The sequence below is a fragment of the Esox lucius genome, chromosome 2 (assembly GCF_011004845.1).
Source record: "Esox lucius isolate fEsoLuc1 chromosome 2, fEsoLuc1.pri, whole genome shotgun sequence".
Classification (NCBI taxonomy): Eukaryota; Metazoa; Chordata; class Actinopteri; order Esociformes; family Esocidae; genus Esox; species Esox lucius.
The window spans coordinates 11,963,048-11,987,812 of NC_047570.1; the positions used below are offsets into that span (position 1 = coordinate 11,963,048).

General features: G+C 47.4%; 3 protein-coding genes across 14 annotated transcripts in view; 1 reads left to right on the forward strand and 2 right to left on the reverse strand.

Moving 5' to 3' along the window:
• Nucleotides 1-150: 150 nt before the first annotated feature.
• trappc2l (trafficking protein particle complex 2-like) lies at nucleotides 151-1,883 on the forward strand. Of its 2 annotated transcripts, none has more exons than XM_010881394.3 (5): nucleotides 151-234; nucleotides 655-827; nucleotides 940-964; nucleotides 1,186-1,265; nucleotides 1,351-1,883. In XM_010881394.3, exons 1-5 carry the CDS (start codon nucleotides 202-204, stop codon nucleotides 1,394-1,396), a joined length of 357 nt encoding a protein of 118 aa, XP_010879696.1. In that variant the 5' UTR covers nucleotides 151-201; the 3' UTR covers nucleotides 1,397-1,883.
• Nucleotide 1,884: 1 nt separating this feature from the next.
• pabpn1l (PABPN1 like, cytoplasmic) lies at nucleotides 1,885-4,858 on the reverse strand. 2 transcript variants are annotated; one of them, XM_010881415.3, is made up of 7 exons: nucleotides 4,783-4,858; nucleotides 4,471-4,618; nucleotides 3,872-3,983; nucleotides 3,473-3,543; nucleotides 3,256-3,362; nucleotides 3,021-3,108; nucleotides 1,885-2,885 (listed from the first exon to the last, which is right to left on the reverse strand). In XM_010881415.3, exons 2-7 carry the CDS (start codon nucleotides 4,537-4,539, stop codon nucleotides 2,562-2,564), a joined length of 771 nt encoding a protein of 256 aa, XP_010879717.1. In that variant the 5' UTR covers nucleotides 4,540-4,618; nucleotides 4,783-4,858; the 3' UTR covers nucleotides 1,885-2,561. The 2 variants fall into 2 exon arrangements, with proteins under 2 accessions (XP_010879717.1, XP_019908520.1); XM_020052961.2 differs by lacking the exon at nucleotides 4,783-4,858 and having other exon boundaries at nucleotides 4,471-4,776.
• A 400-nt stretch (nucleotides 4,859-5,258) lies between these two features.
• cbfa2t3 (CBFA2/RUNX1 partner transcriptional co-repressor 3) overlaps nucleotides 5,259-24,765 on the reverse strand; it is a 46,933-nt gene continuing 27,426 nt past the window's right edge. For 5 of the 10 annotated variants that reach the window (XM_010881445.4, XM_010881429.4, XM_010881470.4 and 2 more), the window contains exons 3-12: nucleotides 23,324-23,574; nucleotides 23,047-23,136; nucleotides 20,873-21,054; nucleotides 18,924-19,201; nucleotides 18,522-18,622; nucleotides 16,765-16,999; nucleotides 16,290-16,358; nucleotides 14,230-14,283; nucleotides 12,223-12,413; nucleotides 5,259-11,071 (exon numbers count right to left, since the gene is read on the reverse strand). In XM_010881445.4, the coding sequence (XP_010879747.2) occupies nucleotides 10,712-11,071; nucleotides 12,223-12,413; nucleotides 14,230-14,283; nucleotides 16,290-16,358; nucleotides 16,765-16,999; nucleotides 18,522-18,622; nucleotides 18,924-19,201; nucleotides 20,873-21,054; nucleotides 23,047-23,136; nucleotides 23,324-23,574 (1,811 nt within the window). In that variant the 3' untranslated portion in view covers nucleotides 5,259-10,711. The remainder of the gene's footprint in view (nucleotides 11,072-12,222; nucleotides 12,414-14,229; nucleotides 14,284-16,289; nucleotides 16,359-16,764; nucleotides 17,000-18,521; nucleotides 18,623-18,923; nucleotides 19,202-20,872; nucleotides 21,055-23,046; nucleotides 23,137-23,323; nucleotides 23,575-24,765) is intronic. The other 5 variants (XM_010881461.4, XM_010881454.4, XM_020052911.3 and 2 more) reach the window with 4 other exon arrangements.

Consider the following 24,765-nt stretch of genomic DNA (forward strand, 5'->3'; position numbering starts at 1 on the left):
CGCATCTTTAAGTGGCGAATCCGACTTCACTGCCCGATGTATACAAAAATAAAAAAACATCTTAAATAATTATAGTGCCATTATTTTATCCATGTATAAACAATTCATAAGCCACAAGAGAAACTCATTAAAAAGGTGCCTTGGAAAAATAATAATTTTATCTCGCAGTCACATGATGCGCCTTTGAAAACACAATCCAACATGGCGGTGTGTATCGCTGTCATCGCTAAAGAGGTAAAGCGGTTAATGGACGCTATTTAATATTTTATTTTACATCAAGTTTTTAAATATGTTATCTGAAGTCCTGCAGTAAAATTGTGTGATATTTAGACTGGTGTAATATCGAGCAACTAATAAAATTGCTTGTTTAACACAGAGGCTAAAGATGCTGGCTAGCTAAACAGCTGAAGAAAACTAATGAAGTACGATTTATATTGAAGAACCATTCATTTAATTTCATGTAAAACGCATATGATAATAATATGTAGCCTATAGCTAAATTAGACCTCAGGTGAAATGTGCAAATCAGTACCTAAATGCCAGCTAGGTAGCTTGACCTAGCTTTACTAGCACTGGCTCCGAAATATCGAGTATGCACTGTTTCTGTGTACTATATTTTAGCACTAATTTTGGCAGTATATGTTCCATATCTAGAATTATCCTCTGTACATCCGAAGTGTACCCACACAAAATGAGCTGAAATTCCATTATACAGTCCATACATCGCTAGATGTTGTAGAAGAGAAGATTTCTGCAGTCGGCAAAGCTATGGCCGACCAGAGAGAGCTGTATCTTGGTCTACTGTACCCAACTGAGGACTACAAAGTGTATCCGTCACAAATATATGTATTATTCTCCCATCTGCATCATGCTTTGATTTTATCCATAGTTATAAGAAAATGTACCTCATAGGCCTGATCTCCTTTACTGGAATCTCAGATATGGCTACGTGACAAACTCCAAGGTAAAGTTTGTAATTGTTGTGGACTCGTCCAACACGTCTCTACGGGACAATGAGATAAGAAGTGTAAGTTTACCCCTGACTGTATGATTCTCTTATTGATTCAGTTAAGAAGACTGTTCAGAAGTATTTTGTCTGACTGGCTCTTAGAGGAAAATATAGCTTTATTTTGTCAAGTTTATTTTAGCTACTTGACAGATTACATTTCTGTTCCCTCCCCAAAGATGTTCAGAAAGCTACACAATTCATTTACCGATGTGATGTGCAACCCATTCTACAATCCAGGAGACACCATTCAGTCCAAGTGAGTTGATATTGCCTCATGTGCTTTTGGTATATTCAAAGTAGTATATTAACTAGCGGCTTAATTTTTTTCCCCTCTTCTCCAGGGCCTTTGATGGCATGGTTTCTGCAATGATGGTGCAAGCTAGCTGATATCCTTATCCTGAACATGTGTACATAATTTCCTGAAACCCTTCATACGCCCTTTGTTTATAATGTAGGTTGTGGCTGCAGATCCAGCCTTTTCAGGATCTTTAAGCCATCGAGTTCTTTTGGAAGATTTCAATGATCTGGTATACTTCAACATTAAGTATTGTACATAAGCCTAACAGAACCAAACAATTGCGTTGTATAATTTTACTGCATGACAAAAGCTTTTTTGTTCTCATTTTACTGCCATGACATCCATGCAACTTCATACATAGTAGCCTAACTATTTTGTCAATAATGTCCTATTCATGGACATAAGCATTTTGACATTCAGTTGTTTCAAATTTGAGGAGTTGTTTTGAATTAATGTAATAACATTTTCCAGTACCTGCCATTGGAATCTCCAGAAAACATTGGTTCAGTAATCACTCCATGGAAATGTGAAATAAACTATGGTGTCCATCAGAACCTTGAGCAATGTTTCAATGAAGTACGGTGTCAAGAGTAATTATTTATTTTTAAAGCAAAGATGTTTGACAAATTATATACAACAATACCAACATTGCTTCAAGTACACAGCAACAAAAACTCAAAATCACTCAAACTGCCACTTGCATGTGAACATTAACCAAAGACATACAAAAACCAAGCCAATAGCACCCAAATGTGTCTGGTGATCTACATTTACACCGATTTATTTACAAGCTTAATAAAACACCAACATAATCAATGACCAGGTCCAAACATTGCAACATGATAAGTGTTTGACATGGAAATCAGTTGAGCATTTAATTTGTTCTTGGAGTAAATAATGTCACAGTACAACTCAAGTGTTCAAGAAATAAAAATAAAACCCCCACCATAGGCACCTTTTAAGAAGTGTCAACCAAAGTCTGGCCTCTTTCCCCTACAACAAGCCAAAATGGCCATCGCAAAGCTTGCTGGGTTAAGGTGCAACAGAATCTTTTTTTAAATGGAGGCTGTTAACAAAACATAACAATTAAACAACAAGGTTGAAACCTGTGCTTCTGTCTAGTTCTGCCCTTTGACATGCATAGAAAATAACTAGCAGAAGGGAGAGTTGAGAGCGGATGCGAGCCAGTCACGGTTTCCTGAATCTCTCATTCCATGTCGATATCAACCCTAAGCCCCTGCGTCCGGAGGGGTCTCAGTAGTGCTGTTGTGGGTGCATGTGTCCACTGTGTCCTGGCCCGGAGTTGTCAGTCGGCGGGGTTATGAGGAGAAGACACGGGTGCCGTTTAGGGCCCTGCTCATGGTGCTCAGGGACTCCCCAGTGTCTCTTCCCAGCTGGGGGTCCGTACGGGTGCGGTGGGACTGACCTGGCCGGGCCGGTGTTGTAGCGGAACCTGCCTTGTTGATATCCGTTGTTGTACCTGGGCGGTCGGAAACCTCGTCCCCTGGATCGACCACCTCTGTGAATTCCTCGGTCTGTGGTGCTGATTCCTGGCATGTTGGTCCTTTTAGGCAATACCTGCAAGGTGAAGATCACAAATGTGCTGCTAAAAGACCTGGGAGAAGAATTAACAGCTTAGATGGGCTCAGTTGGTCAATGTGTGTGGACATTTCATTCTAATGTTTGCGTTCAGGTTTCCCCACTGTGACCCACCTTTATAACTCGACCTCTGAAGACGGTCTCATCCAGGCTCATGGCGGTCTGCACTGAGTCCCGGTCATGGAACTCAATATATGCAAAACTGGCAGTGAGACAGAAAGGAAAAAGTTATCAACTTTCACAATACTTTCCTAAAAACTGTTTACAAGAATGTAAAATATGTCCAAGAAAACAAAAATGGTTGCTTTGAAATTGTGATGTTCCACATGGGATTGATAGTTAACCTCACCCCTTGGGATGGCCAGAGAATTTATCACAGAGTATGGTCACTCTGTTGACAGGACCACAGCCATTGAAATGGATCTCCAGCTCATCTGCTGTGGCTCCATACTCCACCTGTGGCCATTTCCAGACAATATCACGTCATTAATCCGTGCATGACCATGCTTAATCACTTTGTGGATTTTGGATGATGTGTAAATTGTGAATAATCAAATGAACCTTACATTCCCCACATAGACTGATCTGTTGTCAGCATCTATCCTTTCCTCATGAGTCATTGTGTAGAACATTCCTGCTGTTATGAGAGGAAGAGAACACTAGAGTAAATTACACATGACACAGAGAAAGACAAACCATGAAACAACTAATGACAACATCTAGAGTGACTCAGGCCTAGTTTGGTATTTCCTTAAGAGCTCTTTGAAAGACACTAAAGAGAGGAAGCCCTGAGTTGGAAGCTGGCCTTGGGCAATGAGGGGACCCTTCTGGAACGCCGTGGCTCACTTCTCGTCTCATTGGCCAGTGATGAGGCTCACGTGAGCCGTGCCGTGGCGATCAGGCGGCGCCAGCCCAGCAGATGGGCTCAGGTGTGGGACAGCTGGCTAGGCTGAACAGGAGCTCACCTGCCTGGGGGCTACAGAGAATCTGTCTCTCTGCTGCCTCGTACTGGACCTCTCTCAGCCGCTCCTCCTCCTCCTCCATCTCTTGCACTCTAGCCTTGATGGCTTCAAGCTCCTGTATGGAAAGACGAATGACAGAACATATGCAGTCAGAGGTGGTGAGGGATCATTCATTGCTTTGATATAATCTAGATAACGATATGCTATCAATGTTTTTGACAGTGAAGTGGAAGCAGGCCCACATTTGCATAGCTAAGTGGCCTATATGAACAGTTGCTAGAGTTTTTGTTTGAGGATGCAATAATTTCGTAGTTGCGAACCACACATTCATGCTGCCACATTACGCAGGCGCCGAGACGTGCCTCAGTGCATGGATGTCAGAGAAGATAATAGATATGGACACGAAACTATCATTTAAAACGAGTAACGTAGAAGCAGCATATTTGCTACAATATTAACAATAGCCTTCCTGAAATATCCTCAAGCATAACGTTATTCAGCCTTTAACAACTTGCGCATTTACAGACAAATCATACAGTATGCTAGCCTGCAAATGGTACCACGCAAGGCCCAATGAAAATGTCGCATGTTTTCTTACATACCGGGTCCTCCATGTAATGATCTCCTGCCAGCTCGCCTTCTATGTACATATCTTGCCTTTGCTCCGCCATATTCAGTGCTCAGCCGCAGACACCAAACCCATGCCCGCGGACGCCACCTCAATCCCCGCGACGTCGCTCTCTGCTCAATCTAGGCACTCCGGTGAAGCAGACTCCAATGAAATCGATTATTGCAATCTCTTTTTTTTTCACTAGTTCGCGTTGAATAAGTATAATAAACGCCAACATATAATATCAATTTCTGTTCCCGCGGACGGCATTAACCCACGCACCTTGTCAATAGGGGTTTCTTACCTGTCTATCAAATATGACGACGAAGGATGTCAATCAATTGTCACCTGTGCATGTGTGCATCACATGGTTTGCGCTCGCCCTATCATTGGTTTGATGTGTATTTTATCAAATAATATTTTCTGTTAAGTGTCATTTTATTACAAAAAAATGTCAACCAATCCTTTTAATGGGAACTATAATGATTATTATTATTATAAAGTTTGGTCAGGATAATGTGCTGTCTGCCCCTAACCCGTTATGAATTATCCCTTAGTGGCTGTACGAAATATATTGAAAATAACAGTTGAGAGTTGTTGCTGGGTTAAATCTTCGTTTTGAGATTGATGTCAGAAGTTGGCCTATGGTCAATCACCATAATAATTTCATATTTCTGTGTTTTTGGGAAATTGTCTATAAGCCCCCTAACAGTCAACAGTGCAACACAATTTCATTATGGACTGAAAAGGTTTTAAGAAAATGTGCAAACGTGAGAATGATTGATATTTCATTTCCTTTTTAATTACACAGTTACATAGCTTAACACAGACAATAACCTGAATTAGAATGTTTACAGCTTCACACGTCCAACATAGCGCACAGTTAAAGAAGGGGAATAGCAAAAAGGGAAGGTAGCATGCAAGAAATAAATAAAAAACAGAATTAAATTCTTCTGGCACAGTTCACTTCATCTAAAGAATGGTAACAGGACCCTTAAAGAGGAAAAGAACAACATGTCCTTCGAAGCGCCAACCTTTCCTACAGAAACATATATTTTTTCTGTAATAATGTATTGCACAATACAGTAATGCTTCCCTACACATAAAATCAATCCTTTGTCTCAAAGTAATAATGTAAAAAAAACACCATTGCCTACCATGACTTTGGGGCCACTAAGTGCTGCATCCTCTTTTGCCACCTCAGCTTCATATCAGTGTGGTTCCACAGGGCAATCAGTCACTGAATCAGATGAGCCATGAAACTCCATTGGTAAATTGGGGGTAAATGTTTCAAAAAGGCTGATGCCAACATGCTATTATTTGCCTTTGAAAACAGAATTTGCCCTCCTTACGTTTGCCGTATTACAAACCTAAAGAGACAAGAAAGTCATCTGTATGTGTGGATAAAGGACAGTCTTCACCTAGGAGAACTCCAGGGTTTGTGGATTTCACATCAGAGACAGAAACAGTCCTCATGCTCATAATACCCCATGTTGACATGTGTCTTCCCAGGGCATGAATGAAATAGAAGACTGCGCACACAGTTAATCTCCTATCATTCCACGTCCAGAATCTGAAACCTTTCCTGGGAGACCAAACCAGGAACCTGGTCGACCTTCTTAAATTACACTTTTTCACACAGAACAGGTACTCAGCATGCTAACCCCGCTTCAGCTGTCCTTCAGGGTCTGCTTACATGTCCATGTCCTGTAGTGTCAAGCCCTGCACAGGCCAGCCCAGATAACAAGTGCCCTGAATCCTGGGCTAAAGAAAGGACACAAACAATGAGAGATGGCGTGATCCATGTTACAAACACTTTTTTTTTTGGTTGAATTTTGGTCAGTAAAAATATACTTTATATCCGCCTCATGTTGTGACAAATGCACGGGTTGTTGTGTTTCAGGGGTTGTGTCGCAGACAAGCAAAGCACACAGAGAGCGTTAAAGGATGTGTATTGAAATGTCCTGGAGAATCTGTTCGATCTGTCTTTACCCTTTCAGTGTGAAGAGGTCACACTGCTACTGTCATTATTCTGCCTGTGATGTTTGATTAAAGCTCTGAAAGTTCAAGTAGTTTGTACAGATAAACGGTGAAATGAGAAGAACTAGCACACACACACACACACACACACGCACACAAAAACACACACCATGCATCTATTCTGTCGGTTAGCAAGGCTTTTTTGTAAGAACACTCAAAGCAATCATTATGCATTCTGGAGGAGATGTTTCTGTAGTCTTACCTGAGGCATTAGATATGTAGAAACAAGCGCTTTGATTGCTTGAATGAATAATCTACAAATCTCAACCTTCACAGATGCATTGGTTGTTTGTTTTGTCTTGTGCTATGAGGATGGTTCATTTCAGACACTTTGGTTAACAGGTATAGTTGGCCTCAAGCCTCTTATCAGTTCTTACTTCACACAATTTCAAAATCTACAGCCATGCAGAAATACTTTGGTCTGTGCTTTTATTCGTTTTGGACTACAAATGGCATGTCATGGTTTTACGTTCAGCTTGGGTACTAAGAAATTACTGCACATCGGAACGCCGGACAGTGAAACCTTTATGAAAATCTAAAACAGCAAAGTCATCTTAGGGTGGCGCACTGGAGAATAATGTTGTGAATTAAAGTAACCGGTGATGATATTTTGCTCTGTGGTTTGTGTGGGTTTGCGTGTCTGCTAGCAGCCCTGCTTCCAAAGCCCAGTGGCCTCTCCCAGTCATGTGCTGTAGCTTGAGCTTAACAGGAGGTAGCTTTTGAAGTGGTGGGTGGGGTGGGTCAGGAGGGACACTGTAGTGGGTGTTAGAGGAAGAAGAGGAGCGGAGGGCTGACGAGGGTTAGTAACACCAAGAGGCTGAAGTCAACACACAGCTAACATATAGTTCAGGACACAGAATGCGGGGTACCTCGCAGCTTATCACATTTCAAAGTTGAATATATTACTTTTTTAAACTGACATAATAGGAAAATAGATCATGTACATTATGTGATAAATTAAACACACTCAATGTTAATAGACATCTAATTGTGTCTGAGTCAGTATGCCACTCTAGGTTTTAAATGTGAAAGAGCCTGGCAGACCACACTTGTAACAGTAAAAAATAAAACAAAACACAAAAGCTCCTTCAAGTTTGGTCCTTTTTAGTGGTATGTGACCAAATGGTTAGGGATTATTATCTAATTAACTTGAACTTGGTAGCTAGAGACTATTTAATGCAATGAAGGCTCTTTGAGCTTGATATTGGAACTTGAATGGAGATCATTAGGACATTACTGCAGCACCTGTACAGAAGGGTGGTTGTAAACGTAACGTGTTTTAAGATGGCCTTCCATATTGGTCTGTGATGGCGAAGACTTTGTGCCAACTCTCCCAAATTCTGAGTGCCTTTCGCCTATTAGGATCCTGACCTCTTCATAAAGAGAACGGACTGAGACCGCACCTTCTGAAACTACTTCATGGATGGAATAAGAACAGTTAACCAGTAAAAAGAGTTGGAACTGTCATGGCCCGGTAAAGCCAGACTTTCAGACACGTGTGCAGGCTCGTGGATCTGTTTAGGGACCCTTCCACAGGGTTTTAGTGTGGAAGGTGGAGCTCTGCAGTGGCACTTCAGCCCAACGGATGGCAATGTTTCACACAAATTCAAATGACATTTCTGGACCCAGCATCCAGAGTGGGAGAGTAACCTGGCCTCACACTAGGACACGTTTAGAATCAATGTGTGATAAGACGCTCTTTCGCTTTAAAACCACCTTGGGCCGATCATGAGAACTGAAGGCGCGGATGTCTTTCATATCCCTGCTGAACACGTAGCTGGTTCCTCTTGAAGGGCGTCAGTCAGCAGTCTAATGTATTAACCATAGAGGGAACTATAAGAACTGTAACTCCAGAAGAAAACCACTATCGCTGCCAAGATCCCTCCTCATCTTTCTGAGATTACACACTCGACAGACGGCTAATCTGGTAGAAGAATTTATGAGCAATGACAATTCCTTTGATTAAAAAATGAACTGGAAAGAAATCATATTCTGGACATTGTACTTTAAAGGTTTCTGTTATTTGGCAAACACATTTTTGGACCTCTTTAAATACTATGTACATTCACATTAAGTTACTGATGTTATTTTAAATATATTTATATGTATCTATATTATATGACACCCTATGGGCAGTTGCTGAGGTTCCATTCAGTAGCTGAATTCTCTTCATATTGCACCTCCGTCCTCTCACTGTCTTACAATGCGAGCAATATAAAATATTCTACAAGAGGATTTTCTTTTCATTGATATAGATACAACAAATTGAACAATAAGTACAATATGGGGCTTTCTCTCCTATAGTCCTTGCTCCTGCTTCAATGTTCAGCCCAAACATAAAAAGAAGATAAAACAAAGTCACTCTTTCTGAAAAGGAACAAGGGCAGCACAGGTGGACACCAGAGACAGAGACATATCAAGAAACAAAACAAAGGAATATCTACAAGCAGGTTTGATCCCTTTCTAGATATCTGCTCAGAGGTCGTGTCCAAATGGGGGCAGGGTTGACTGAGAGGCGGGGGGGTTTCTGAGGGAGAAACATACAGGATGATGGGGGGAGGTAGAAAGAGAGAGAAGTGAACCGAGCCTACACCACTTATGAGGCTCGTCAGTCTGTTTGTCATGCTTTGGAAAAGGAGGAGGGTGGATGAAAAGGTACGACTAACTGAAACGTCTCCTCTTCTTAGAGCTAAAAAGCACAATTACTAACAAAAAGTCTTATCCGTACTGTACAACGCTTGCTTGGACAGGGTTTTCAGTTCTTTTGAGGTTCTTTTTGGCAGTTCCAATGCCGTTCATCTTCTTCTTGAGGCCGAGTCGCTGTTTCTTAGTCCATTCTGTTGCCATTCATACACGCACAGTATCAGCGTCTTTCCTTTACATTGTCTTTGTAGCAGTTGTTTCAAATGTTCACTCAGGATTCCCTCTCAGTCATCCAGTGGAATCACTGTGGGTATTCCCAGGCTGAAAGAGGCCAGCTACAGTTTGAGTTTCTGGGTGAGTGGTGCTGCCACTCTACAGCCTATATCTCCCAGGACTGGCTTTTCTGCTGAGGAGGTGAAGTTGCTTGCGTTTGGTTACAAGATGAGTGCTTCTTCCTTGTCTCTTAGTAACTTTGGCAGTGTAATAAAAAGGTTTGGATCATGTGTGTTTTCTTCTTCTTTGAATTCATTTGGGTTTACATCGGAGAGGTGAGTCCGGTGCAGGTTTTCTTGGCTCGCTAGCAAGGTAGTTAACAGGTTTCGTTCTCTCACTATTATTATTAGTTATTTAGAATATTTTTACTTTCTTTGTCTTCTTAAAGCCAAAAAATGAAACGTCAGATAAATAATTAGCCGTATTGTGGAAGAGTTTCTGAGGAATACATCGCACCATGAGTGTATCATATTGCCTCTCCTCCATCAAAAGAGGGGCACCCCAACTGGTGTCTGGATTGTTGGATCAGGGACATCCATCAGGACATGTCCAGACCCAGTACACAGAGAAGCCTGTTCTACAGACACAGGTCAGAGGTCAGGGCTGTTAGTGCACATGCTGAAGTGTAAGCATTCACCCACTAATGCTGTGTTAAAGGGAAAACCTCTCCAAGTGCTTAATGTAGATATGTCCTCTTCGCGGTTGCTTTACCCCAATACGTGTGGTACCCCAATGGGTCTCATGCAATGCAAAGCCCCCTACATACACAGCATTGACTGGTCTGATGATAATGAGGCTACATTCTGGCATAGAACAAAGCTTATCTTCACTCAACATTCTTGAAGTTTAAATATCAACCCTTGCGCTTTTTTTGTACTAGGAAATTGTACCAGAAAGTTCTGCTTCGGCGCCAGTTTTAATTGAGCATTGAGTAAAGTAAGCCCTATCCATGCTAAACACTAGTGTGGACCCCTTAAGTTGTTTTGAGTATGACAGCGAGCAAGTCTGTGTGGCTGAGAGACAGTCAGAACGGTATCTTTTGGGGGTTGGGGGGAGGGGGTTGAGAAGGGGTTTGAGAAACGAGGCCTTCAGGTAGCTAAGAAGTAGTCGACGGCGCGGTATTCACGGCGGGAGCACTACAGGTGCAGTTCAGATGAAGCAGGGGGGCGCAGTGCGATCAATGGAGATTCCTCAGTTTGTTTAGGACGCAGGGTGGCTGTACTGTAGCATCAGTGGGAGTGACTGGGCGTGGCCGGGCGGGGCCGGGCGGGGCGGCGTCAGCGGGAGGTAGCGTCCAACAGTGCAGGGGTGGCCGGGGTGGTGGATCGCGAGGCACTGCTGGAGCTGGAGCTAGCCTCCTTGGGACTGCCTGAGACACTGCCTCCCCCGCCGCCGCCTCCAGCCTGGGACAGGGGACCGGGTGGGCTGCTCTCTGAGTGCGTTGGGGGCGCGCCGGAGGAGGGGGTCCCCAGAGGAACGCTGCTGCCCCCGGGGAGGCCCTGCAGGCCCTGGCCGCAGACATGGTGGTGCTTCTCCCAGTCCTTGTGCTGGCAGAAGGAGCCACAGTAGCGCGCCGTGTTGCAGCCGCTGCACGTCTCACTGGCCTTGCGTCCACAGTTCCAGCAGCTCTGGAGAGACAGTGGGAAGAAGGCATAGAGTTGATAAAATAAATATCTGGGCCACCATTTATATTATCCATCTATATCTCTATATGCTCGCTGTTCTGCCACTGTCCTGTCCTGAGACTATCTGGTCTTTGTCACTTTCCTGTCCAGTCATTATCCTGTCCTGTAACTCTCCTGCCCTGTCATTATCCTGTCCTGTCACTGTCATATCCCGTCACTGTCCTTTCCTGTCATTATCCTTTCCTGTCCTATCACTGTCTTTTCCTGTCACTGTTCTGTTCTGTCGTTATCCTGTCCTGTCATTATCCTGTCCTGTCACTGCCATGACACTTTCCTGCCCCTGCCACTGTGCTCCAACCATCTGTCTGTGGCTGCTGTCATTCAGACTTGACTCTGTAATAACGACATGACAACATGCTCTTGACTCAGTCCAGGTGCAGCCAGCTGGGTTCACATTAACAGGTTATTAAAGACATACTGTGCAGAACATGGTTTGGACTGGTTTACACCTCTCCAACCACTGTTAGATCTGCTGATCTGTGAGGAATCTGTGTATATGGCTGGACACACACACACACACACACAGACACACAGACACACACACGCTTGTATAAGACTGGTGAGTGATCTGAAGCTGAAGCTGGTGGCGGCGGTGGTGAGGGGGCATGTTATGACGTGTGCGCGACAGTCATGTGAAGTGAGTGTTTGTGTGACAAGGCTATTTTAAGGAAGTGTCACAGAGAGGACTACAACAAGTGGGTTAAATGTGTGATGTTTTGTTCTGTAAAAAGCAGGAGGTTTTTGTGGGTTGAGGTGACACGGTCGAGTGTTTGGTGAGTTTGGGCTTTGGAATTTGAAAGTGTGTTTTGTGGCGCCATGTGGCAGTCTGGGGTCTCTGTTGAGTGACAGTAAACACCTAAGGACCAGATCTCTTCCCATCCCTACTGCCCTGCTGAGACGTATAGCATCCAGGCCATGAGGCAGGATAGTGTCGAGGTGTGGGGTGGGCTGAACCAGGATCTGAGCACAGGATGAGACGATGGCTTACAAAAGGTTCTTCTCTGAGACCAGTACTAGGCTCAGGGGAGAACCCGTCATAGTAATTGTGTCCTCTGTGCTCAGGTTCTGTTTCAGGGGTGGGCTGAAAAGGCTGTGATGCTCACTTCGCTGGAGTCCTCCTGCTGATTGATGACAGTCAGTGCGTCCTCGGAGGCCTGTTTCCTTGCCTCAGCCAACGCTCGCTCCATCTTGGACCTCTCAGCAGAGATCATCTCATGGGCCTTCCTTTCTGCGTCCGACACAGCCTTCTGCAGCTCCGACATGGCCTGTCTCTTCACCTCATTCACTGCCTCCTCTATGGAGAGACAAGGACAGAGAGAGACCTCAGTCTTCCCCGTGACCAGTCCTGCCAGCCCATAGCCAGCTATGTCATCCTTTATTGAGACGCTCTAAGCTCTCCGTTTGTTTAATCTCGACAAACAGATGTACATCATCCAAGATTTAAAACATTCTGTCAGAAAAAGAAGGCTGTTAATAATTCATTCCAACACGTCTGGTAACAATCATTTCCAGCGCTGACGACAGCAGATGTCTCTCACCTTTGTTCAGAAACTAACCCAGTACTCTGTGACTGACGCCTTCTGAACATAATGTTTCAGAGTGACTGAACAGGAGAAAGGAGCGGGCGTAAAGACGGAAGAGTGAAAATGGCTAACAGGGGTTAACAGTGGTGGAGGTCTTATCCTCTGGCATTTGTTCTTCAAATGCCAACACGTGTGAGTGAATATGCATTGTTTTTAGAACAGGCAGGTGTGTGGACTCTAAAATAGCAGGACCTAAAATAGCCCGAAATAGAAGCAAAGGCCGGTCTTCTGAAGATGACAAGTGTGTGTGAAGCAATTATAATCCATCTATTTCATTATTTGTCATTTCGCGACACAAACCTGAGGACAGCATGAATAAAAAAAGGAGCAGGGAGGAACTGCTCCCTGATCCTCACAGATCAGGGAGCAGTTTTGTTTTAACTCTGGCAGAATTCTGTCTAGAGAAAACAGCAACCCCAAATAATGGGATTAATTAAAACCTCCATGTTCAGTACCAAGATATTTTATGGCCACAAAAAAAAAACATGAGAGACCTATCAAACTGCCAACTGGCAGTGTATATGGGCTAAGTAACTGTTTTCAACAGCCAACAGGAGGGGAAATGTATTGCTAGATGATAGTCCCCTTCCCACATACACACCCACACACACACACACACACACACACGCACACACCACAACCAGGTGGTTCCCCAGGTGTGAGGGCCTCCTCTGGGCCGACTGGAGGTGAGAGTGACATCGTGGGATATTCTCACCCGCCAATTCTTCCAGTCAGTTGGTGTAAAGGAGAGTGGTCATAAATAACTGTCACATTTCTCCTTCTGCAAAGCCACCCCCCCCCCCACCCCGCGTCCAGCTGTCTCGGGCTGCTGTGCTGAACAGGACCTGGGCGGCTGGTCCTGTGTGTATGTGCCGAAGCTGAGGCTGTACGTGGAAGTGTGCGGGTACGTTCGGTAATTGTGTGTGAGTGTATGTGTGTGTGTGTGTGTGTGTGTGACGAGCATTGGCTCCTCAGCTCAGAGACTGCAGAAGTAGTTAGTATTCAGTCTGTCCTCTCAAAACCTCCCACACACGTCTCCCCCCACTTTAAAAAATAACTAAAAATCCTGCCTGTCTACCTTCATCCTTCATTTCATTTCTAAAAAATGTTCCTTTCCTACTGGTGCATGCTTTTTCCTCCCTATCTATACAATCCTCTGCTGCTCAATTATCAGGCTTAATGCATGCACCACTAAGATTAGTTTGCAAATTTAATTAATTCTTATCAAGGAGACTGCAGAGCAGATGCTGGAGCAATTAGCACTTACTGGAAAACACGGGGGCAGCAATATTAACATTTTAATTCCGGAGGGATTTGGCAGGTTTCGTTTTAAAAAAAAACAACACATCTTGTTTTTTCATAGTCTCTCAACCCTAGACCGGAGAGTATGTGACTTCTTTAATGACAGAGATGGACTGCTGCACTGAAGTCAGAGGTGGGAGGGATCTCTCTTGCTTTCTGTCTCTCTCACGAACACACCCACACACACACACACACACCAGGGGAGGTGGGAGCAGTTTTACTCACCCTGCTTGTTTTGGAGCTGTTTTAGTGCTGGGGAGAGCGGGATACTTGTAGTACCTGTATGAAAAACAACTGCAGTTAAAGGAGCCATCCTGCGGGTGAAAATGCAGCACAGCATCAGGAGACAGAGACAGCGGCAGCATACAAACCAGACAGGCCCTGAGTGGAACCATGGCTGGATCCACATCATTACTCTGGGATCGGCCGTGTAAGGCACAGGCACTGCGAGGCCCTCGGATTCACAGAACTAAGTCCAAGACCGTGTCGTCAGTTTCACTGACAGCCCGGATCAACTACCAGCTTGGCAACTACTTGTATGACCCCGTTTCCCCAAAGAAGTTGGGGGAAATGTAAGTGAAAACAGAGTGCAATGATGTGCAAATTATTTAATCCCTATATTTATTTGAAAATAGTTCACAGACAACTGAGACATTTTGTTGGTTTTGGAATAATACTTGCCCATTTGATGCCAGAAACACGTTTCAAAAAAGTTGGGACAGCACATGTATGTTGCATCCCCTCTTCTTTTAACAACACTCTGTAAGTATTTCAGAACTGAGGAGACCAATTGCTGTAGTTTTGAAAGGGAAATGTTTTCCCATTCTTGCTTTAAATAGGATTTCAGCTGTTGCTGAAATAAGCATGGACTTCCCTGAAAAAGACTTAGTCTGGATTGCAGCATATATTGCTCCAAAACCTGTATTGTCTAGCATTAATGGTGCCGTCACTCATGCCATGTGCACTAATGCACACCCATACCATCACGGATGCAGATTTCTGAACTGTACGCTCATAAGCAGCCGGATGGTCCCTCTACGCTTTATTCCGGAGGACGCAGCGCCCATGATTCCCAAAAATATTTTCACATTTTGATTTGTCAGACCACAGGACAGTTTTCTACTTTGCCTCATTCCATTTGAAATGAGCTCATGCCCAGCGGCAGTTGTGGATCTTGTTTATGTATGGTTTCTTTATTGCATGGTGGAGTTTCAACTTCCATTTGTGGATGCAGAAACGTACTGTGTCATCTTCAGGAGACCGGTCTTTGTTTACAGACAATGGTTTTCTGAAGTGTTCCTGACCCCATGTGGTAATTTCTGCTAAAGAATCATGTCTGTTTATAATGTAGTGCCACCTGAGGGCCTGAAGATCACAGGCATCCAATTTTGGTTTTCGGCCTTGTCCCTTGCATACAGACATTTCTCCAGATTCTCTGAATCTTCTGATGATATTATGTACCGTTGATGATGAGATCCCCAAACTCTGCAATTTTACGTTGAGAAACGTTGTTGTTGCACTATTTGTCCGCTCAGTCTTTCACAGAGTGGTGAACCCCTCCTCATCCTCACTTCTGACAGACCCATCCTCTCTGGGATGCTCTTTTAATACCCAATCATGTTACTGACCTGTTGCCAATTGACCTAATTAGTTGTGTGATATTCCACCAGGTTTAGTTTTTTAGCATTACACAACTTTTCCAGTCTTTTGTCAAATTCAAAGTGGCCATTTATTTTTCAAAAAACTATAAAATGTCCCAGTTTCAACATTGGTATGTAGTCTTTGTTGTATTTTCTATAGAACATAGGGTTTAAATTACTTGCACATCATTGCATTCTGTTTTTATTGACATTTCACACAGCGTTCCAACTTGTTTGTTAACAGGGTTGAATTAGGAATACATAACACTCATAACTGTCAGTTAAAAGCTGTCCCACTGAAAAAAATGTGCATTTCAGGAACCAAACAATTTAAGCTACATTTTACGACCCCCAAAGCAGAAGGTAGTCCCCTCCCCTCTCTGGCAGGGCTCAGTTAAGCTGCAGACCCCACCTGTGCTGCGTGCGCTGCTCTGATCTGCGCCAGGTTGGTTACTGCATTTTCACTGCAGCTGAACTGCAGTCGCCTTTCATAGCGGTGACAGATGGAGGGCACTTAGCACTAATGACACACAGGACAGTCACAGGCCCAGGCCCGCCCCCGTCGTTAGGTAACTACGGCGACGGGCCGGGCTCCACGCGGGGGTGGGGGGTTCAGTAGGGGGGCGGGACAGAGGAGCTACTCACCAGCCTTCCTCCAGATCTCCTCAGGTAGGTAGCCGGATGCAGGCCTGTGCAGGAAGTCCCTGTGGATCTCTGAAAGACATACGCCATGGCGGAACATCAGTCTAGCAAGCTCTTCTCACACACACGCACACACTCACTCTCCACAGGCCAAATCCAATAACAACTCAATACTGTATCTTCCAAGATTTTCCCCATTAACGCCTGTGTACGATTTACCCAAAAGTCCAAGTTACAAGCAAAGTCACCAGTCAGGATTCGGCCCATCAAACACACATTTCTTCTCTGTGACATGCCATTCCTCCACCCCCCCCCCCCCCAACCCCCACCCACCCCCTGCATTCATTCCAGCCCAATGTCACCGCCGCCATGCAATACCGCCATGCATTCACGGATCTCCTGGAGACAGAGCCCGGTGAGGGGCAAGCGGACAGTGTGTACTGGGGTGAGAGCCTAGTCCCTGCAGCGGCGGAAGTACCTATGGACTGCAGTGTCTCAACGTTGTTGGGAGTGTTGGAGGAGGAGTTGTGAGGAGGTGGAGGAGGAGGAGGAGGGCGTGGCTGACCGTTGCTCCCACCTTTTTTCATATCCTCCACATCGCTATAGCGCCGGATCCAGTGGTTCATCTCCTCGCGGTCGGCCTCCTGGCAGCGGCGCAGCACGGTGAGGGAGCGTCGGGTTTTCTCCACCATGTCCATGATGCAGTTGAGCAGCTGCAGGACGGGAAGGGGGGGGGGGGAGTCGCATGATCAGACTCTACTCTCCGACAAGAGGCACTGCCAGCTGCTCTCTGGAACTAAAGAGTGGCAGAGCTTCTGCCCCCAAAACTGCGCTGTTAAAACGGGGTCAAGTGGTTTTATTCCAAATGACTTTACACTGTGTCACATAGCGAAGGAGGAATGTACATGCATTCTGAATGTAGTCTATGAATACAAATCAGACCCCACCCTCATCACAGCATTTGTATAAAACATGTTCAGCCTGCAGTGTCTCTTGAAACGTTTTTTTTTGGTGTTTAGGTGCAATGAAATAATTTTTTTAAGGAGCGCTTACGACCCTATACCCTTTTTGTAACAAGAGCCATTGGCGCTGAGTATTTGGGCGAGTGTGTGTGTGTGTGTGTGTGCAGGAGGGAGCTGAGGAGTTAGACAGAGCAGTAAAGCAACAATGGCAGTGGAACAGCTGGGCTGCCCATGGAAAAGGCCTAAACGATTCATTCCACCTCTGGGCTCTTCCAAGACTACGTCTGCGGAAATACTTTACCCCAGACTGCCCCCCCCCCACTCTTTCGACTTTCTCTACTCTCCCAACACTGTCCTCCTTCTGCACGATGCAACAGTGCAGATTTGGATGGTTTATTGAGGGTTGGTCAGGGTGAATGGATCCCAGGATTTTCACTCTTTTCCAGGGGGATCAAATTGACCTGTCTGTAATATTGAGGGGGTCATGACCCCCACCCCGTCCCCCACTAATTCTACACCCCTGGCCCGATGCGTCTTTTCCCAAAAAGGTTTTGAAAATCACCCTCCTTCCATGTACTCTCTCTCATGCTGTTCCTCTATTTCTCCTCCTGCTTCTCTCTCTCTCTCTCTCTCTCTCTCTCGCTCCACTCACCCTCCCTCTCTCCCCTCCCTGCCTCTCTCCCCTCCCTCTCTCCGTTGGCTATATTTATTTCAGTAGAGTGTTTCTAATTTGGCAGTGGCCCAGCACAGGCCGGTTCCCTCCATGACTGCAGCTCTTGTCTCAGCTGCTCTCCCCAGCTGGAGCTGTCCTCCACTGGGTCCCTCGCTCCATCTGTGGCCCTTTTTAGTGCCTGTCTGTGTGTGTGTGTGTGTTTGTACGTGTGTGTTTTTGTATCCTTGAGTGTCGACGCACACAACAACCTTTGTAGGGTCTGAATCCTATTTGAATTTAAATGAGATTTGTGGATTCAGATGAAGCATTTCTAACGTGAGCGCGTGTGTGTGTCTGAGTCTTGGTTTAAGTGAGGGGAGCGTAGAGTGCCCCCGCTCCAGGCTCACACGCTGGCCGGAGAGGCCTTGGCTGACCATTCCTGACGTGGACACAAGCCTCCACGGGCTCCCCTAAGGTCAGCTGTCAATCAAATGCAACCTCAGCTGCAGTTTGGGTCGGTAAATCTGTCAGCGCCCTGTCTCCTGCCCCTCCCCCCTTTCAGATCAGGGCCTTCCATCAGACGCATCTCGGAAGGGTTAGGAGAAAACCGGGGAACCCTACCCCAGCGACACGTACATTATCCAGGTGCTTCCACTCCTCGGCCCACTCCCGGTCCGTCAGGCGGTGATCGATCACTTCCTCCTGGCGTGCTCCGTGGACAGCTGCAACACAAACAACACAGTCCCGCGTTCGTCACTCAGGCACCATTCGGGCTCCGGGCGCCCCCGCGTACGGGACATTAGGCACTCGGAGACTTCCATACAGCAGCCATTCTGGCTCAATCAGAGGGAGGACTGTATCTGGACTCTGAAGGCACACCCAAGCATGTGTCACCGGGGGTTATTTATAGGAGCCCTGCCGTGGGGGTCAAACGCCCCACGGTGACAACCTGTCACTGTTCCCAAGAGATGGCCCTCTCTCTCCCTCCCTCGCCCTCCGTCCTCCCCCCCCTGGCTCTCTCACCTGTCTGCCGATGCCGGTCCCTGGCCTCGCGGTGCTCCGCGGTGTGGCGGTAGGCGTCCCGGTAGTGGTGGGCCAGGGCCATGTCCTCCAGGCGGTAGTGCTGGGGGGCAGGGGGGTTGGGGTGAGGCAGGCCGTTGGGCGGGTGCGTGGGCAGGCCGTTGGGGGGCGGGTGGGCCGGCAGGCCGGTGCTGGGGCTGAAGCGTTGACTCGGGCTGATGGTGCATGGCCTTTTGGCCAGGTGCTCCGGGTGGTGGCCGTCTCGGTCTGAGTCTTTGGTCCTGAAGGCACACAACACGGTTACGTCACCTCTGTGCCTTACTAGAATGTTCCCTTCGCAGAATGCAAGGAGAGGCCGGGGTCGACTCTCTCGCCACACTGAGGAAGATTCTAACGAACGTGAAGGAGATGTACGGCGATTCTAATTAGTATCACGGGTTCCATTCCCATGGGGTCGTGAGTTCGATTCCCACTGGGTGGTGAGCTCAATTCATGGGGTTTACGCCAAAAAAAGGATGAAAACGCTGCAATGAGTCGCCTGGAAACGAGCGCCTGCTAAATGACTTAAAGGGAAACGTTAACACGTTTTAAAGCTGCTAACCTGTTGTTCCTGGAGGACATTAGTGGTAACTCAGATGGCGTTTCAGGAATCTCCCCCAATGGGAGACAGTCAGAATCCACTCCAAAGTGTGTGCACAGCTGTACGCCAAATGTAAGAAACTACACGCTGTACATTCAGTGTCGGGGTGCAATCCAAGCTCTTAATCTTAATATCCCTCAAGTCACTCTGTTAGATTGCAACTGCACCCTCTTCCCACAGACCTAAGAGGTTGTAGTGTGTGTCTGTGTGTCTGTGTTTGGCAGATGTTCAGTGACGGTCCTGTTTTGGGAGCCATCTGGACAGTTTAAACGCCAGTGTTGATATTAATCTGTTTAGCTTGGTGAAACAGCCAGGCATTGGGAGGTAAATCGCTTTCTATCATCCCTGGGATCAAAGGCAAATGAAAGGAATTTCATCGCTGTGTGGATGCGCATGTTTTCTGTTTATTATGCTATGCTATGCGTCTGTACATGACTAAGTAAGTGCGTGTGTTAATTGGTGCTTGTCTGTAATTAGCGGCGGAACCCTTCCTCCCTTCACTGTCGACCCCTCTCGCTCCCCAGCCCCTCTCTGTCAGACAGGGTCGTAGGTCGGACCGTGAGGCGGGACGTCTCGGTTGCCGCCACGGCCGCCGCCGATATCTGACAAATCAAAGCAACAGCTGGACTAGCCCGCCGTGACACTGTAAGCCAGGGGTTGGGAGGCGGAGGTGTGCGGATTACAGGGGGATTGCCCGTTCCTCCACCGTCCCCCCGCCCCACGGATTAGCGGAAGCAGGGGTTCAGCGGGGTCACCATCTGGCCACATCCCTGACATATGGGCAGCTACAGGGGGAGAAGATAGTCAGAGATGGTCGAAGGGTGGGCGGGGGGGGGGCAGCGCTTTGTTTTTATCTCTCACAAATTCTAGCCCAGTTCCGCCCCCCACAACCCCTCTCTGTACGGACCGGTGTGGGGGGGCGGCTAGGGCAGCAGGACACTGAGGGTATTGTCCGCGGGTTTGGACTGGAGCTGCCGCGTTACAGCGTGACGTCCACAGCATCTGGACTTGTCCTCCTCTCTCCTCCCCTCTCCGACAGCTGGCACGGTCTCCCTCCCTGCCCGCCTGGCATCGGGGCTGCCCAGACATCCGCCTCCCACACGGAGGATTCATGACACCCCTCTTGTGGCTTGGCATTTCCAAATCCCCGCAAATAATTCAATTACGTGTGTGTGTTTGTGTGTGTGTGTGTGTGTGTGTGTGTGTGTGTGTGAGAGCGTTTGTTCTGTTTCTACAGCCAGATGATGGGAGTGGAGTGATGGTTGTTTTACGATGTGTCGGCCTAGAGGGGGGACCGGTGGTCAGTCGGTACCTGTCGGGGGTTCTCCTCTTGCCATGCTCGTTGATCTCCATCATGATCTCAGAGGAGTCCAGGGGCGAGCTGGCATTGGCGTCCAGCAGCAGCTGCTCGTGCTGGGCCAGATACTGAGCGGGTGTCTGCTTGGCCATCCGAGCACAGTGGAGCAGCTCCCTCTGCAGCAGGGGGAGGTTGGCCTGGGAAAGAGAACAAGTGGTGAGTGGAGTGTCAAGGTGGGAGGTGGGAGAAGAGGGAGAGATAGAGAGGCGGAGAGAGGATGAGACAGCGAGGGTGAGATTAAACAGACCCATCATCACACATTCCTCCCTCGCCAAAGTCTGTGTCTCCTGGGAGGGGGGTGGGGGTTGCTGTCAGAGAGCTCAGTCAGGCCGTCACTTTGACAAAGCCCAGCGCTGGCTGCCATGTCACAGATGTGGAACCTCTCACGGCACACCAGGCGGTCTGGAAAACAGTCCTGTCCATACGAAGCCCTTAGCGACCACTTGGATGCCGCCTAAACACAAGCCACCAAAAGCTGCTAAACTGGCCATGGTAAGAATCGGAAACATGTTGAATGTATTGTATCCATAGTGAATGTGTCATGTCCAGAGTGAATGTGTCATGTCCAGAGTGAATGTGTCATGTCCAGAGTGAATGTGTTGAGACGATAGTGAGTGTGTTGGGTCCAGAGTGAATGTGTCATGTCCAGAGTGAATGTGTCATGTCCAGAGTGAATGTGTTGAGACGATAGTGAGTGTGTTGGGTCCAGAGTGAATGTGTCATGTCCAGAGTGAATGTGTCATGTCCAGAGTGAGTGTGTTGAGTCGACAGTGAGTGTGTCATGTCCAGAGTGAATGTGTTGAGTCGATAGTGGATGGGTTGCATCCATTGTGAATGTATCGTGTCCCTAGTGAATGTATCGTGTCCCTAGTGAATGTGTCGTGTCCATAGGGAATGAGTTGTGCTCACAGTGAATGCGTTGTGTCCATAGGGAATGTGTCATGTCCATAGTGAATGTCTTGTGTCCATAGTGAATGTCTTGTGTGTTGTGTCCATAGAGAATGTGTCATGTCCATTGTGAATGTGTTATGTCCATAGTGAATGTGCCGTGTCCACAGTGAATGTGTTATGTCCATAGTGAATGTGTCGTGTCCATAGAGAATCCGTCGTGTTGCTATTGCTTGGTGTACACAACATCCATGACCGTAAACCATCCCTAGAACACCAGCCATCAGGGAAATCACCATGACATGACCTTTCGTCCACTATAAGTCTCTCTACAGAGAAGAGCGCCAGACGTCGATCTATGCACTGACAGCACAGATACACACAAACCCAAGGTGTCTGCAGGCCTGGCCCTCCCTCTCTCCAAACGTTCGGCGATGTCTCTTAAGGCCCCAGTGTATATTCTCTGTTGTCCCATTTATTCCCAGTGTTCCATATTGGACAGCTGGACCACAGCAGAGTAATGTGTTCTGCATAATGACAGTTGTTCGGAAGGATGGACTTTTTCCCCTCTCCCTCTCTCTGCGGCTGTGGGTCTACGCTGCGAACGGCACATAGGATCAAGCCAAAGAAACGCTGGGTTTTAGCCCGGGTATCTGTATAAGCGCTTTGTGACAACTGCTGATGTAAAAAAGGGCTTTATAAAATAAATGTGATTGATTAATCAGCCCCAGTGAAAATCTCTGCGACGTGGCCGGACCCGAGCCGACATCTGCCAGGAAGTCTTTTTTGCCCGCCCCCGTCCCCCGTCCACATCCCTCGCTCCTTCCGCTCCACGTCGTATCACTCAGGGTAAACACTTGTGTACCAGCTTTAATGAATTGCAAACGATGGCCATATGGACCAGCAGATCAGCCATCGGCAGACAGACAGACAGGCAGCAGACTGAGCTGGAAATCAGTGCTGCCCTCTTTATCTAGTGAGCTTCAATCAACTCCACACTTACACACTAATGGAAAAATCACACACTGCTCAGGCACAGAAACCAGGTTGCTTTCTACACTGGCCAGCCGTCCGGAGAATATTATTGGTTCGTTCTGGTTTGGTTCTAAATCTCACTTCCGTCACCATATGCTAGTTTATATCAAAAGTGGAAGCCACTCAAAGGGTTGTAACTCGGGAATTCCAAGGAAGCCTATTAGAAATGGGGAGGGCGTGTCCGTGCTGTGTATTGATGTTCTTACCTTGAGGAATGGAATGACGAAGGGGCGCAGCGGGAAGTTTGTAGCCTCCTGGAGTTTGGAGTGGAACTCCTCTATGGTGAGGGTTGAATTCTGTCAGACAACAAGAGGAAAGGAGCGATTGAAACACTCGTAGAAGGAGCTTTACAATAAAACTAGGAGACCAGCTGAGACAGAAAGGGAAAGATACTGGACACCACAATGAAAAAAAGCATACCAGCTCCAGACAAGTAAGAGGATGAGTGAGAGAGATGGACAAAAGACAGGGAGGAGAACTCACCACCAGGCCCAGCACCAGGCTACGGACTCGCTCTCCGATCTCGGGTGAAATGTCGTTGCCGAACTGCTGCAGCGTGGTGAGGAAGCGCTTGAGCTTGCAGAGCTGACGGGCGCCGCAGGCCGGCGGCAGCTGCTGGTTGGACAGGGAGGCGGTGGATGACATGGCCGGGCCGTTGCTGAACCCGTTGGGCGTGGAGGGAGCGCCGTTGAGCGACGTGGGCGAGTGACTCGAGTGACTGCTCCCGTTCAGCACTGTGGGGGGAGAGAGGGACAGGGGGCCTCCATCAGTACCAGCCCGCCGCCTTCCTCCAGCCTCCTCCTCCCGGGTACCGGCGGCCAGGGAAGACGAGCGGGGGGAGGGCGCGCGCATCCCAGAGGGCGCGGCGGAGAACTCCGAGGCTGGGTGAACCCACTCTCGACCGCCACCCGGAACACTGCAGCTCATGCTGCCGACGTGGTTCATACCAGTTTAAACGAAGCCTGACGGTGCAGTAGGCTCCGCTCCTGTCACACGCGGGGCCGTAAGACTCTCCCCAACTCTCTCTCTCTCTCTCTGACAACCCCTCTACAACGCGGCCAATCTGTTTCTCTCCAACGCTCACCCACTCGCTCACTAGGACACAGCTATAAGAGGAACTTGTTAAAGAGTTGCCAAAAATAGGTCCGCGGCCTGTGTTGCTTCTATTCCAATAGCAGGTGTGTTGCTAAATCAGGCCTCGCACATGTCCACCAGCTGAAAGTAGATTTGCAGCTTTCAGGTTCTATGCACCCCCCCCCCCCACACACACACACACACCAATTCCACCACCCTGCCCGGCCGCCTCGTTCCTGCTCCCCGTCCATCCGTCCTGCTCTCCCCATTCCTCCTACTGAGTGCTACATTGCCCAGTACTGCTGGCATGTCCTCACACTCCATCCCTGTGTCTTCGGTTACTCTGTCACAGTTACGTCTCACTCACAATTAACCCCCTAATCAAGTCACGCCTTTACTTTTCTTTACACAGTGAAGTACCCTGTATTTGTTTTAAACAAGAGCGGTAACAGAGTGTTTATTGTCACAGGGTATCGTTCAGCTCTCTGCACTTTCTCGCCGAGCTCTTCGGCCGACTTTGTCTCCGCTCGGTCTTGAGAGTGCCTGGCGATCTTACCGAGGTTTGTTAAGAAGTGAATACATGTGCGAGAGGGTTTCCTATGAAATATTTGACGACGGTTCAGTCTGCAGGGTGTTTCGTTCCTGCCCTCTAATCTCTTTGCTGGAGCCTGGTGGGTCGGCACATATGTGGGTTAGACATGTGACCCGCCACTTGTGTTCTGGTTTTAGATGGGGGTGAGAGCTACACTGGCGACCGTCACAACAGGTGAAACAACATGGCCTATCATTGCTATATAGGGAAGAAAGTAGTGTGTTGCCGGCGAGCCCAGCGATGACCCCTGTATCACTAT